Source organism: Diadema setosum, chromosome 14 (genome assembly GCF_964275005.1).
Source record: "Diadema setosum chromosome 14, eeDiaSeto1, whole genome shotgun sequence".
NCBI classification, from domain to species: Eukaryota; Metazoa; Echinodermata; class Echinoidea; order Diadematoida; family Diadematidae; genus Diadema; species Diadema setosum.
Genome location: NC_092698.1, coordinates 27,757,599 through 27,770,682, shown reverse-complemented (window position 1 = coordinate 27,770,682; position 13,084 = coordinate 27,757,599). Strand labels below are relative to the sequence as shown.

General features: G+C 37.7%; 1 protein-coding gene across 1 annotated transcript; it reads right to left on the bottom strand.

Annotated features, from left to right (window-relative positions):
- Positions 1-3,071: 3,071 nt before the first annotated feature.
- Positions 3,072-9,766, bottom strand: LOC140237746 (fas apoptotic inhibitory molecule 1-like). Its single transcript, XM_072317674.1, has 5 exons — positions 9,702-9,766; positions 7,290-7,417; positions 6,499-6,721; positions 5,252-5,301; positions 3,072-3,399 (listed from the first exon to the last, which is right to left on the bottom strand). Exons 2-5 carry the CDS (start codon positions 7,398-7,400, stop codon positions 3,250-3,252), a joined length of 534 nt encoding a protein of 177 aa, XP_072173775.1. The 5' UTR covers positions 7,401-7,417; positions 9,702-9,766; the 3' UTR covers positions 3,072-3,249.
- Positions 9,767-13,084: the final 3,318 nt, after the last annotated feature.

The following is a 13,084-nucleotide window of genomic DNA, read 5'->3' as shown; positions in this document are numbered from 1 at the left end:
GCCAAGACTCGGCGAAAGGGACTTCTCAGATCTGTCCTAATTTCTTAACTTAACACTTCTGAATTTCACTTCTAACTTCTTGAAGCAACCAGCCACGCCCCCTGCCACATTCCCTGCGCAATTCGGCAGAGTCCCACCTGAAGAAGCTTGAGCATCTAACGTTGTTCAGTATAAGTTTTGCACTATCGATGAGGGAACAAAGCAATTTCGTTGGTCAAAATGACTCTCTGAATTTCTCAGGGACTGAATAATTTAGTGGTGTACAGGTTAGTCTATCCCACTCATAAAGACTAATCACCATTGTGGATCTAAAAAAAAAAAAAAAAAAAAAAAAAAGCTCTCTCGCTGACATGCTCTGCTTCAGCTTTCTGGCTCTTCGGTCATGATTGACAGTACTAACGCCAACATCTTGAGGGCCTCTGAAAGAGACGAGGCAATCTATACATAGAGTGTAAAATATAGTGAAGAACGAACACTGCCCTTGAGTCCTGAATCTAGTTTGACTTCCAAATGAAAGCACATCACAAAACCTGGATATACTCATGAAAATAGAAAAAAGAAACCAACAAACACATCAAATCAAATATTTGACAATGCATGGAAAACCAATCTACATAGATAATGTATATAATACACTACAATCTGCTGGTACTGATCTACATCTTGACTGTGTCAGAGAAGATGCAGTAATTTTGGCAGTCACATAATTTCATTAAAATCATGAATACACATTGTTGATATAAAGGTGGTTAGAATGTTTAACTGTACAATGAAGTTTCCTTGATGCTAAAGAATACCAGTGGATTAGATTAAACTGTCCTTAAAGTGATGTTGAATAAAACATACACAAATACAAGTTGTGATTTGGCAGCAGTTATGAGGTTAAGGGATTACCAAAGTATGGTGTATTCAAATCTAACCCACGTCTTTGTTATAAACATGTAATCCTAATCACAATACTTAAACTTTTGCAATATGTGCTTAATTCTAAAAGACTTTTTTCTATCAGTTTCCAATGAAGTTTCCTATCATCAATGTGATATGTTTCACACCCCTTTAACCCATTCAGGATGGACTGATTTTGCTACAACACGCATTTCCCACAGACACCTGCCCAAGTATACTCGGGACTCGTCCTCAACGGGTTAAAAGATGACACCTGCAAAGTGTAATCAAAATCTTATCATGCATTTCACGACCACATTGAATATGTCAATCTTTCTGCTGGTCTAAAATATAGCTTAATTGACATACCAACATCAAATGACAGAATTGTACCAATACTTATGGATTAGCTGCATTTCTGGTACAATCCACAAACTTGACCCTTACCTTGAATAAAAACATACAACAAAACAAAACAAACAATGGCAAATATGCATAAAGTTATTGTGTGAAAAGATTCAGCACAGCATTTGATACTGACCTTTGACCCTGACCTTCCAAAGTTTCCTCTTCTTTATCATCTTATCAGCTCATTGTCCATTAGTTATTCTTGTAACAAGTTTGATGAAAAGATGAACATTTGTTTTCTGTTTTTTGATTGCTGATTTGTTTTAAATCATCAGTTTTCAGGGAAATCCAGTTTTTTTTTTCAAGTTAATCAAATATAGGTACGTAACTAGCACAGGGCTACCACATGCCAGTGAGATAGCCAGCATGTTCCACAATCTACAGCACTATTAGACCTTTCCACAATCCACTTCCAAACTACTTTCAATTGCATTCTGTGACTAGAAGAGCACACTAGGTGCACTCTTGATTTTGCTTCTTTTGACAATCTTCAAAATAATCTGCAATACCACATCACACAAAAGATTGAATGTGCTTACTATAATTTGCTAAACCATAGCATTAGTTTATTTATGATACGAAACCAAGTCCTAGGCACAGAAATACATTCTACATTGTCTATAATCTGCACAGCTGGCGTACAGGAATATCTTTCTTGCATGGGAGCCGAAGCTACTCTGTCACTGCCCTGAAAAAAAGGGCAAGATCAATAAATTTCAAGGTGAAGATTGATTAGATCTCATTAAAAAAAACAAAAAAACAAAACAACAACAACAACAACAAAACAACAAAACATCAGTTGATGCTTGATATGAGTACACACACACACATATGAATACAGGCATTACAAGCATAGATATGACAATGTACATAGAAATCAATATGACTGTCGGTGTGCATTGTGGCATTTTGATTTTTCTTCATGCAAGGTAAAATATACAACAATGGCAAAAAGTCCTACACTGTATGTCCAATTTAAAATGATAAACTACATGGGAAGGTTGTTGTTTAAAAAATCAACAAACTCTGTCACAATTGTAAAACAGTCACTCAGGCCTTGTGAACATACCTTCGACAAACACTGCATCAAGGAATTTGATGTTGTGACTAAATTAATCAGAAAATCAGATGAAATATGCACAAATATGGGTGAGCCACTGAGACATGACATTTGAAATTTGTGTGTTTCATTGGTCAATACTGTAAAAGTGGATATTTTCGCGCGACTAATTTTTCGCGCAAGGCCGGGTCAGAAGAGTTTCGCGTGTTTTTAATTCCGCGGAATCGAGACATCACGCACAGGAACGTATGGCAAGCAAAAATATTCGCGTGTTTTTATTTTCGCGCTAGTTTCTGGTTGCGCGAAATGCGCGAAAATTTCAACACCGCAAAAATTTCCACTTTTACAGTATACTGCCAATTCATCCATCTCAACCAGCTGCAGTCTTTACTCAACTACAGCTGTTCTCTCTCCACGCGATGATTTTACTGTCTTCTGATCTTACTGTCTACTCCCCCCCCCCCCCACCCCCCCCCCCCCCACACCTCCAATCCATCAAGCCTATCGAGTCAATAGCTTGCAAATCAATGGCCTGGATTAAGGCATAGCACTTTCTCAACACCACGCTGGGCTGGACAGCGGGTTTATTTCTGCTGACGACGTATTTCAGTTACAAATTATTAACGTCGAGAGGGAGAGGACTCATGGTATGGCATATTTTCTGTACGTGCCTGTAGTCTATTTTCTCCACTGAAATGCTCTGGACAAAAAAAAAAAAAAAACCAGACAAAGAAAGACTAAAAACACATAGATACATAAAGCTCTTGATAAGCCCTACTTCATTCATCTCTTGACAACAAAGCCGAGTGGCATCAAATCGAAAATGGGGCAAATGCATGAAATACATCACATGTAAAGTTCCGCTACCACAAGGTAAGAAAGGGCAGTTGGGTTTCTCATTCTATCGTCTCTGGGTATTCGACGTCGTCTATGACGAGGGAGTGAATGATGCCCTCTCTCCTCTTGCCGCTGCTGACAGCCTTGATGTAGCAAGCATGACCAGCCATGTCAAAGTGGGTCTCCGTTCCATCATCCACAAATTCACCCTGGTAAAGAGAGGCAGAGCAGAAGTTAGCACCATACACTGAATGTGAACCATCCCTGACAAAGTGTAAAGTGGATCATCTATTTCATAAAAGCATTGCTATACAAAATATATAAATACTGTGTATATACCATCTACCAGTGGCTCCCATAAAACAAAGTCCTTGGGACCAGCAGTTTTCTTTTATCACATCAAAATTTTATTACAGCCAAATACTAAAGAAATAGTATGTAAAGATATAAAGATGATATTTTTTTAATCTAAATTTGCACTTTGAAATTGTCGTAACAAGATTTTCTTTTTAACTGTGTTTGTTACAACAGGAGGGCATCATATTCAACAGTGCTTTCATTTTGACAAATATTTGCAAGTTCACTAGTCTTTGCTAAATTGAAAATCCTTTAACAGAGATATTGGTGCAAGTAAGTGAAATCAAATTAAATGTATAATTGAGAAATGGCCAAGTGTTCTCTTGAAAAGGGATAACACTTATTTCTCACTCCATGACTATGGTTCTTCATCACAAATTCAACCACTCAATGATGACGTCCATCAAGTCCCTATTTGTCAGTAAATACATGTATATACTGACACTGCAGCAAGGTTCTTGGAGAAAGTTTGTGGCTGTGCCTGTTGCTATAAAGCTCATACTGCTATAACACTGGTTGCTATTGCTGAGCTTGATGTTGAATGGTGTCTTGGAACTGAGCTTCACTGTTCATGTTGGTGACTGCATGTTCTCTTACCCCATTACCTAACACCAGCTCCTAGGGTCTATCAAATTTGTCATTCCCAGTTTGGCGCTGGCACTGCTACATGTATGGGATCTGGTTCCATGACATTTGCTCCTGTGACAATTGCTCCCATGAAATATCTGCGTGCTAAGCCAAACATAAATTCTACCCACAAACATAACTCTAACCCTAATCCTAATCCTCACATCGAACTAAACCTAAAACCCATCACAACCCAAACCCTAAATCCTTGGAGAAAATAACACGGGAGCACAATTTTCACTGAAACAGATGTCACGTCACCATGGGAACCATATTCACTGACCTCCCAAACTTTTTAAATGAAAAATAGGGATGATTTGGTTCAAAAGTAGGAAAGAAAGGGCAGTTTCCATAAGGTTGTGTAGTAAAATTATCAAGAAAAATAAGAAACTCCTATTGAAACACAAGCTGGGAATTGTCAAAATTCAGAATCTTCCCTCCAAATTCAAAATGATTGGGAGATCTGCTGATTCACGTCAATGGCAACCTCCACTCACAGCAAGTTGACGCAATAGTCGCCTGTGGAATGGACACAAACATTCTAGATATGTCCACATAAATCTGTGTCTGGGAACAAGTCAAGGATTACTGTATGGTGGAGATGTTGCGTAATTTGTGTCATTTTTTGTCTTCTCCGTCATCTGTCTAATACAAAGCTTTTTTCATTTTCTATGAACCAAAAGTCATCAAATTATTTTGTCATACAAAACTTCATGGTGGTGTGAGAGTAAAACTAGTGTTGGGTTATGAATATCTTTGATCAGTATTGCTTGTCTTACTCTGACCGACAATGTTAAGGCTTGATTTTAATACAACTGATTGTGTATAATACTAGCATCACCAAGTCGCTACCAACAAACTTTAAAGCACCCACTGCATTACTTGATATCTATAGATCGAGACAAATCAAAACATCACATGATGATGTACACAATAAGTTGTAGAGTCAATACCATTTTCTAAATGCATACACTTAATACCAATGCCAAAGACAGACACATATCAGTCAGTCTTTTCCCTCCACGTGCAATTACCTCACAAGCAAGCTACTACTGTCAAGTTAATGAGAATACTTACTGCTGTTTCTAGTACATGTCCATCACACCAAATCTGCATTGAATCCTTTTCTGTGAAAAAAAAACAACAACCCCAAAACAAACGAACATGAGTGATTAATATCACATGGTGTCTATCCTGTATTATGAAACACTCTCAATACTTCATGATATTACTGCTGATCAAGGTTGCAGTTTGTCGCTACTAGCAGCATAGAATTACAGTCCGACCTCTCCTATCCTGACATGCCGAGACTGGCGCTCATCTGGATAAGGGATTTGGCCAGACATGGGAGACTCAATGTTTAATACATGCAACTGCCGAAGAACGATTTCTTGTACCGTGCCTTGATTTAATGAAAAGTTTTCTGTCCATGTTCTTGCGGAGAATTGGGGGAAGTGAATGTCTGAATGCATGTTATTCAGATAAAAATTAGATGTGAATGTATGTTATTTATGTTTGGAATAATAAGTAATTCATGTGAGTTTGTGTAGGAATTTTGTTTGAGTTTGAAATCCCCCTTTTCCCCGTAACTATTAGAATGAAAAAAAAAAATCACGCCAAGACTGCATCCGGATAACAGAGAGATCTGGATAAAGTGAGGCCAGATAGGAGATGTCGGACTCTACCATGAATTTCTGTCTCAACTACAATTAAGTGTCATTTCACTTCAATGTCCCTTTGCACCTTGTATGTGATACCTCTAGGAAGACATCCACTAATGTGGACCACATAATATCAAATAACTCTGAAACTAAAGATTAAGATACTATATAATCATAATGATTTTCTTGAAAATATTTCAGTAAGTAACCTGTTCGCGACATGAATTAAAAGTTAAAAATAGAATTGTTACAAGTCCTAATGTTTGGAGGCCTTTTTCCAAGTCAAGCGATTTGCTCATTGATAAGACTCCTCCACCTGAATGTCATGAAATATAATTTATAATTCACATTATTATATATTTGTACTGAGAACTCTTCTTTACATTTTCATGATACATGTGTAAATATGTTTGACATTGTCATACCTATTTTTCTTTTATACAAGTGGAGAAATAAAACTTTATACTGCAAGTGGGAAAAACAAAATGTCACTCTGACATGAAAAAATATGTCACTCTGATATAAAATACCACCTACTGTGTATCAAAAAAAGAAAAGAAAAAAAGGAAAGCTACTAACTTGCAAGAGGATAGAGAACTACTACTCAACAGTCAACTGTGCTAGTAAAATAGAAGAAAGCTGGACTTGTATCAGATGGCTTACCTAGTACAATTCTGTGGCCAACCCCATCAACAACTGGAGTCCAAACTTTGCACGTTCGTGCCCGCTGCTCGGTGAATTTTTCCAAGCTCTTGCCACCGACCTCCAGCTGATACTCGTAGGCAAAGCCGCTGCAAGCATCAATGTTGATGACTGCCTTGGTTCCGCTTATGGTGAAGGTCTCCCTGCCGACCAGCTTGAACATCCAGTTCTTTCTGGATAATTCCTGATAAAGTTTCAAGCAGCATGCACCAGTTTAGCAAATTAGTAAATTTCTTCACATCTTCGTGTGACATTTATTGTGCTATGCAAGACACTGTCTATAAATAGGCAGTTCCACCACCAGTCCAGGAAATTGAACAATTGGTAGCCAATTTGACATACAACAAATAGTAACATAGGTGAAACTCATGAACTTGTGGTATATGCTGTCAATTCTAAAATGTCTATCCCACCCCTGAAAAATTACTGTAAGTGGTAGCCATTGCACTTCTTTATGTACATGTATTCTATTGAAAGCAGACCTGCTCTGAAATTAACGGACTGTCAGATACAGGCCTATGGTTGCACAGCCGTATGTTAGATTTCTAGCAATAGAAAAAGCATACACACATACACACAAATAAAGAGAAAAAAGCAGATGGTTCATTAATCAACAACATAACTTTGAAATCTTGTTTGAAGTACAATGCATATCACCCATATAGATAGATGTATGGTGTAGGTTGCTGCATTTCATCATTTTGTGATTTCAAAGGGCTTGGCTCATAAGACACCAGGACAATAACTCTCACCTTGCCATCAACATAAATGACTCTCTTGCCTGTGGTAGTCCCATGTTCAAACTTGACTTTGTGTATACCATCACTAAGTGCCACTGTCCATACTGCAACCACGTCTGTCATTGCTATATTGCCACGGCCTGCAAACAAAAATGAAATAAAAAGCCAGGTTGTTGTCTATGTACTTTCACTATGGGACAACAAGTGGTACCAAATTTAACATAAGAAGGGGTGTAAGCAAGATTCTCTGGTTCACTGGACAATTCAGAGTTTCGCTATAGATGTATTAGTGAATATGAAAGATAATGGTGAAATTCTTCAAACAAACAAACAAACCAAAACAAAACAAAACAAACACTGAATTAGGCATTATAAAAAGAGGTCTTATACGATATGGATTATCCTGATAAAATACATTCTGTACTTGCAACCGTTTGTGTGCAAAATACAATGGTATCACATTGTAACTTGAGCAGGAGATCCTCAAGCACAGGAATTTACATAAAAGTTGACACAAAACCATGTTCAATTCAAAACCTTATTGCTCACTGTTACTGCCGGATTGTTTTGCTTTGTTCTGTTTTGTTTTTAGACAGCTGTATGTGGTTGAAAGCTGTAATAATCTTATTCGTAATTATATGAGCCAAGCATTGCATGATACATGTGCTAGCAAGATTCAGACGTGATCGAAACTCGGGTCCTACCAGATAATCTACAATATAACCACTGTTTTAGCTCCGTGTTGTAAATTGGAAGTGTCAGTAAACTGGCTAAACTTAGAGTCATAGTAGGTTCATACTGCTTGTGGAATACATAGAACATACTGTACGAGCTGAAATTTTCGCGGTGGTTTTATTTTCGCGAATTTCGCGAATCGCCTTTGAATCGCGAAAATAACAACACGCGAAAATAACAACGCGCAAATAAGTATCAAGTTCAGTTAGACCCTCGCAACCGCGAAATTAACAACACGCGAAAATGTCCTCGAAGGACCAATTCGCGAAAATATCTGTACGCGAAAATTTCAGCTCGTACAGTAGTGCATTGTCTGACAGAGTATGTGCAACTTTTAAATATCCCTTCATACCAGTAGTTTCCATGGTTGGAAACTGGACATTGTAACATCCATGGCTACATTTGATTCCACATTAATTAACTTCTCTCTTACTGGCAAAATGAATGTTTACACATAGTTTCTATTCTTTATGATTATTTGATATGAAATACAAAGTAAGTCCGTTTATTAGGTAAACACACTGTATCTGGGAAATGCTGTTACAGTTTTGTTCCACTAAAGCAATGTTGTTAGTGTATCCAAGTCCAGGTGAACAGTGGCAGGTTTTCCATTTCAAATGTACATGGTTTTGGCAGGCAGCTTTTCTATTTCAAATATAGAATCTACATGATTTTGAGATAAAACTGCAAATGCATGCATACTAAAAATGAGCAAAGCCTTCTTTAATTTTTAACTGCATTAAACATGTTCAAGGTGACTTTTAAACATGCAAGTTACTACATTGTACATTGTGTAATACAGTATCTCTGAACTTTGTTTATCAAGCAGATCACGTGAACATCCCTTAATATTATGCAGCATTCTCTAACTTCAGGTAGGGCCTAGCGGATTGAATTCACAATGGGAATTCAAATGTACAAATTCTGAAAGCATTTACGGCCTTAAATGAGCGTAACAAATCATGTACGCCAACTGACATCCAGTGCAGTGGGTGGCATAAATGACACCAGGTGACCTGTTTTTCATGTTTTTGTTGATGGACTACATAATTGTTAAATTCAAGTCCTGAAAATGATCTGAATTTGATTATAACCATATTCTTTTTCACATTATTGTCTTGAAAATACTAGAGTCTACACCATTGACATCTTTCCAATGACATTCAGACAGGCATTATTGTTAGCACGGTTAGTTTACTTGTCTGAAACTGAAATGATCCTCATATGAATTCAGGCAATGTCAATTAATGCAGTCTCCGCATCCACAGCACGGCACAGTCTCTGTCAGTGTCAGTGTCAGTTCTCTTGTCCGGCTTTATCTTTCAGACTTTCTGACAATCGACAGCAACAGCATTGATTTTACACGTACGTCACATCATAAACTACAGCAGTTAGGCCCGCTGTAACTACTAACTAGTAAGTAGTAGTCTCGCCATTTCGTTAACAAATTGGCTACAACTACCGCAACTGACGTAAGATCTAGTGTTTATATCAACTGTAGCTGTTTGTCCCCGTTAATGTAACCACGGTGGTACGTCGGACTGGGCCTTGTCGCTAAGGCCATCCAGTTTCCGGAATTGTGATGCTCGCGCTCGCATAACATGGCCATGAGAACAAACCATCAGTAATTCGATATGAATTTACGATATAAAGGAATTAAATCATTTGTCAACCAGGAACAATCCTCACCACGTATAGAAGGCAAAGAATTCAATTTGAGATTTGTGCAAGGCCGCTACCGATCTTCAGCAGTTTGGAAAGGTAGACGATTACCGGTAACGTAGATGATGAACCACACAGAGAATGCAGATCCATAGAGCTATTACATCAGAGAGATCGAGAGCGCGTCGACAGTTCATTCACAGCTGATCAATGCATACACAATAGTACTAGTATCTGTGATACTGTGACTACTGTATGTGTACAACGCACCGACTGCTGTTTGAAACGTAGATGGCGCTGTTAAAAGAGTTGTCTCAGAGCCTGAAGGCTCTGCGTTGTCTTGATTGAGGGGATGAGAAAAATCTCTGCTCGGGTGGACCGTACTAGTATTTAGGATAATACAGCACTGAGTTTTCTCGGCGAACTTGTCTCCTTTGCAAACTAATGCCTCTATCACTGTTGCCTGCTAGTGTAACTTCTCTGCTTCGAATATGGTTATGAATTCCGCAAGTCTTTCTTTGCTTCTATGATTTTCGAAAGTGACGAGTGTTTGATGACAAAGATTAGAAGAAACAGACACTGTCTAGATATCAATGTTTGTGGTGTGTTTTTTCCCCTTTGCTGTGTAGGTCTACATATCAATAAATTGATCAAAAAGCTGTGTAGTGATACAACATCGTCATTTTGTCTCATTTGTACAGGAGTTGTAACCAATATGACTTGTTATCCAATAGGGAAGCAGAACCTATTCTCTTGGCATCATATTTTAGCGCATTTATTTCAAGACAACCAAAACATGTAACATTTCACTCAACAGAACAGGAGTCACGGAACGTTTTTAGGGGCTGTGGGACGGGGGTAGTGATCTTGACACCCCCCCCCCCCCTCATGACATGTCCTCTTAGAAGGGAGGAATGTAAGGACGGAGCCTTTGCAAATTCATATGGGTGTTTTTTTTTTTTTTAACGAGTCAGCCCCCCCCCCGTTCCGCGGCCCCTGCAGACTATACCGTTTTACTACATGCGTACTATTTCAATTTAATTTCAGTTCAATTTTCAATTCAATAGTTTGTTTATTTCCATCATCAAAAAAGAAAAAGGAAACATGATTCAAAGCATGATTAGAATGATCCCTTTCAAAATAAAAAGCATTTCATTTTTCAAATTGAGTACATTTTCAAAGAGATAATAATGGATTATCTCTTCGGAAATGTACCCAATTTTGAGGCTGTTTCATCAACCTAGCTACAGTTACTCCTTCCCGATCTTGCGCATAACCTTGACATTATTCTTTTTTTTTTCCTAGGGAATTTTCCTCAGATTTTTGTATGGGTATTTATAGTACAGTCTCGCCTTCCTGGTAAAACAAGGTGATGTATTATACTATATATGTAGTGCTCAGAATGAACTGTTCGTTATCTGTTACAGGACCTGGATATGGTGTGAGATATTACTCGTCTCGATGACGGTCATCTGCCGTAAATCATAGCAAGGAGAGCGAGAGTAACCATCAGTGTGCCAATTTAAGGTTTGAGGATTACATCACCTAGAAGTCTATAGCCAGAGTAATCCAAGGCTATAATATTGTCTCCATTGTCATCATGGGGAAAATAATATATATCCAATCACAGTCATTATGGAGCCGGTGACATCGGTATGTCGTTTCATGACTCTTCGCCGGTTTTATACAAATCAACGCTGTACAAAAGTTATACTGTAGATAGATAGATAGATAGATAGATAGATAGATAGATAGATAGATAGATGGATAGATAGATAGATAGATAGATAGATGGATAGATAGATAGATAGATAGATAGATAGATAGAAGATAGATAGATAGATAGATAGATGGATAGATAGATAGATAGATAGATGGATAGATAGATAGATAGATAGATAGATAGATAGATAGATAGAAGATAGATAGATAGATAGATAGATAGATAGATAGATAGATAGGTGGATAGATGAATATAAACAGCTGCATGCTACTAAAAAGTGGCACCAGTTTTATATTCTTGTCAAACGTTCACGAGCGCGTAGGGCCTATTTATGTATGTTGTATGTATTGGCCTATACATTTTGCCTGTAAGTAATTTCACACATCAGTTCTTGATCTCATTCAAAATCAAGGAACAACACAATAGTAGCATTTTGAAATTTGATCATTGTTTCTGACATCATCGTATTTTGACGCATTTTTTGTTTTGTATTCTATCAAGCTGAATAATGTTTTTGTCACGTGCAACTGCGATTCATCGATCACGTACCCTGTCTTGATTGCTACTCATCGTGACTTGCTGCATGACACTATACCGATATGCATCTCGTTTTGAAGATTTATCAATATCCAACACTTACCCTGAAGAGCAAACAAATGAATTTAGAGACAAAGATTAAGGGCTCTTTTTTTTTTTTTTTTTTTTGGGGGGGTTCGGAAAGAGAAAGAGATAGGTATTTGTGACAAGTTCAAGTGCATGGGTCAAATTCACACGTTCATTTAATGCCACATACTTATGTGCATCGCTTTACATCGTAAGACAAAATTTTGCCGAAGCTCCACGAGTTCGGGACCTTTGCTTATATAACGAGCAAACGGAAATGATATTGTGAAACATATTGAAAACTTATGATGTTTGACCGCTATCTCTCTTTGAATAACTGAATGATTGAAAATATAAAAAAATGCTGATATTTGTATATCCATCGCTGTTCCTAAACAGGGATGAATGAACTGTATCATACATGCAACATTATTCATCCACTCTATGCATCCATAATTATAACTATGATAACGATGGGTTATCTCAAGAATTTGTCTACATACATTAAATTAGCAAATTCTATACTATCCAACCTGTTTCATGCATATACTTTAGATTAAATTATTTCTTTTAACTTAAATTTACTTCTCTTTAACCTCATGTTTGTCAAAGATACGCCCACAAACTTGTCATGTACATATTCGCAAACCTGTAGTATATTTGCTTGTGTATATTCTTTAGGTTCCTTATTTTACAACATCCATGCCGGATTACTAGCTCGATTTCTCAGCCGCCTATTTACTTTTTTTCGATTTATCTTGTCAGTATGTCAGGATTTTGATAGACTATCCACGTGGGCATGGAATGCGAAAAAAAGCCGGCGAAAAATCGGTGAGTCACATTCACACACAAACATACTACAAAGAGGAGTTGGTCTACTCCTGAAAGAAAAACTCGCGAGCTCGTTTCAAAGCGTGTGACTCTTCGCGCGCTTGAGAGCAGTATCACAACATCGATCTCATGCCAACTAATTGATCTGCACATGCGTGGTTTACTCAAAACACCAGCTACAGCTGATTATGCGCACCAGAAGAGACAGGAAAATTGATTGGTTGTTGGATTGCACATCAAATCACAGAGAAAG

What these genes read in the sequence shown, in the direction of transcription:
- LOC140237746 (XM_072317674.1), bottom strand. Translation starts at nt 7,400, where the DNA reads ATGACAGACGTGGTTGCAGTATGGACAGTGGCACTTAGTGATGGTATA. An exon ending in TCATTTATGTTGATGGCAAG is followed by an intron (nt 6,722 to 7,289) that starts GTGAGAGTTATT and finishes AAACTTTATCAG; the next exon opens with GAATTATCCAGAAAGAACTG. An exon ending in GACATGTACTAGAAACAGCA is followed by an intron (nt 3,400 to 5,251) that starts GTAAGTATTCTC and finishes TCTCTTTACCAG; the next exon opens with GGTGAATTTGTGGATGATGG.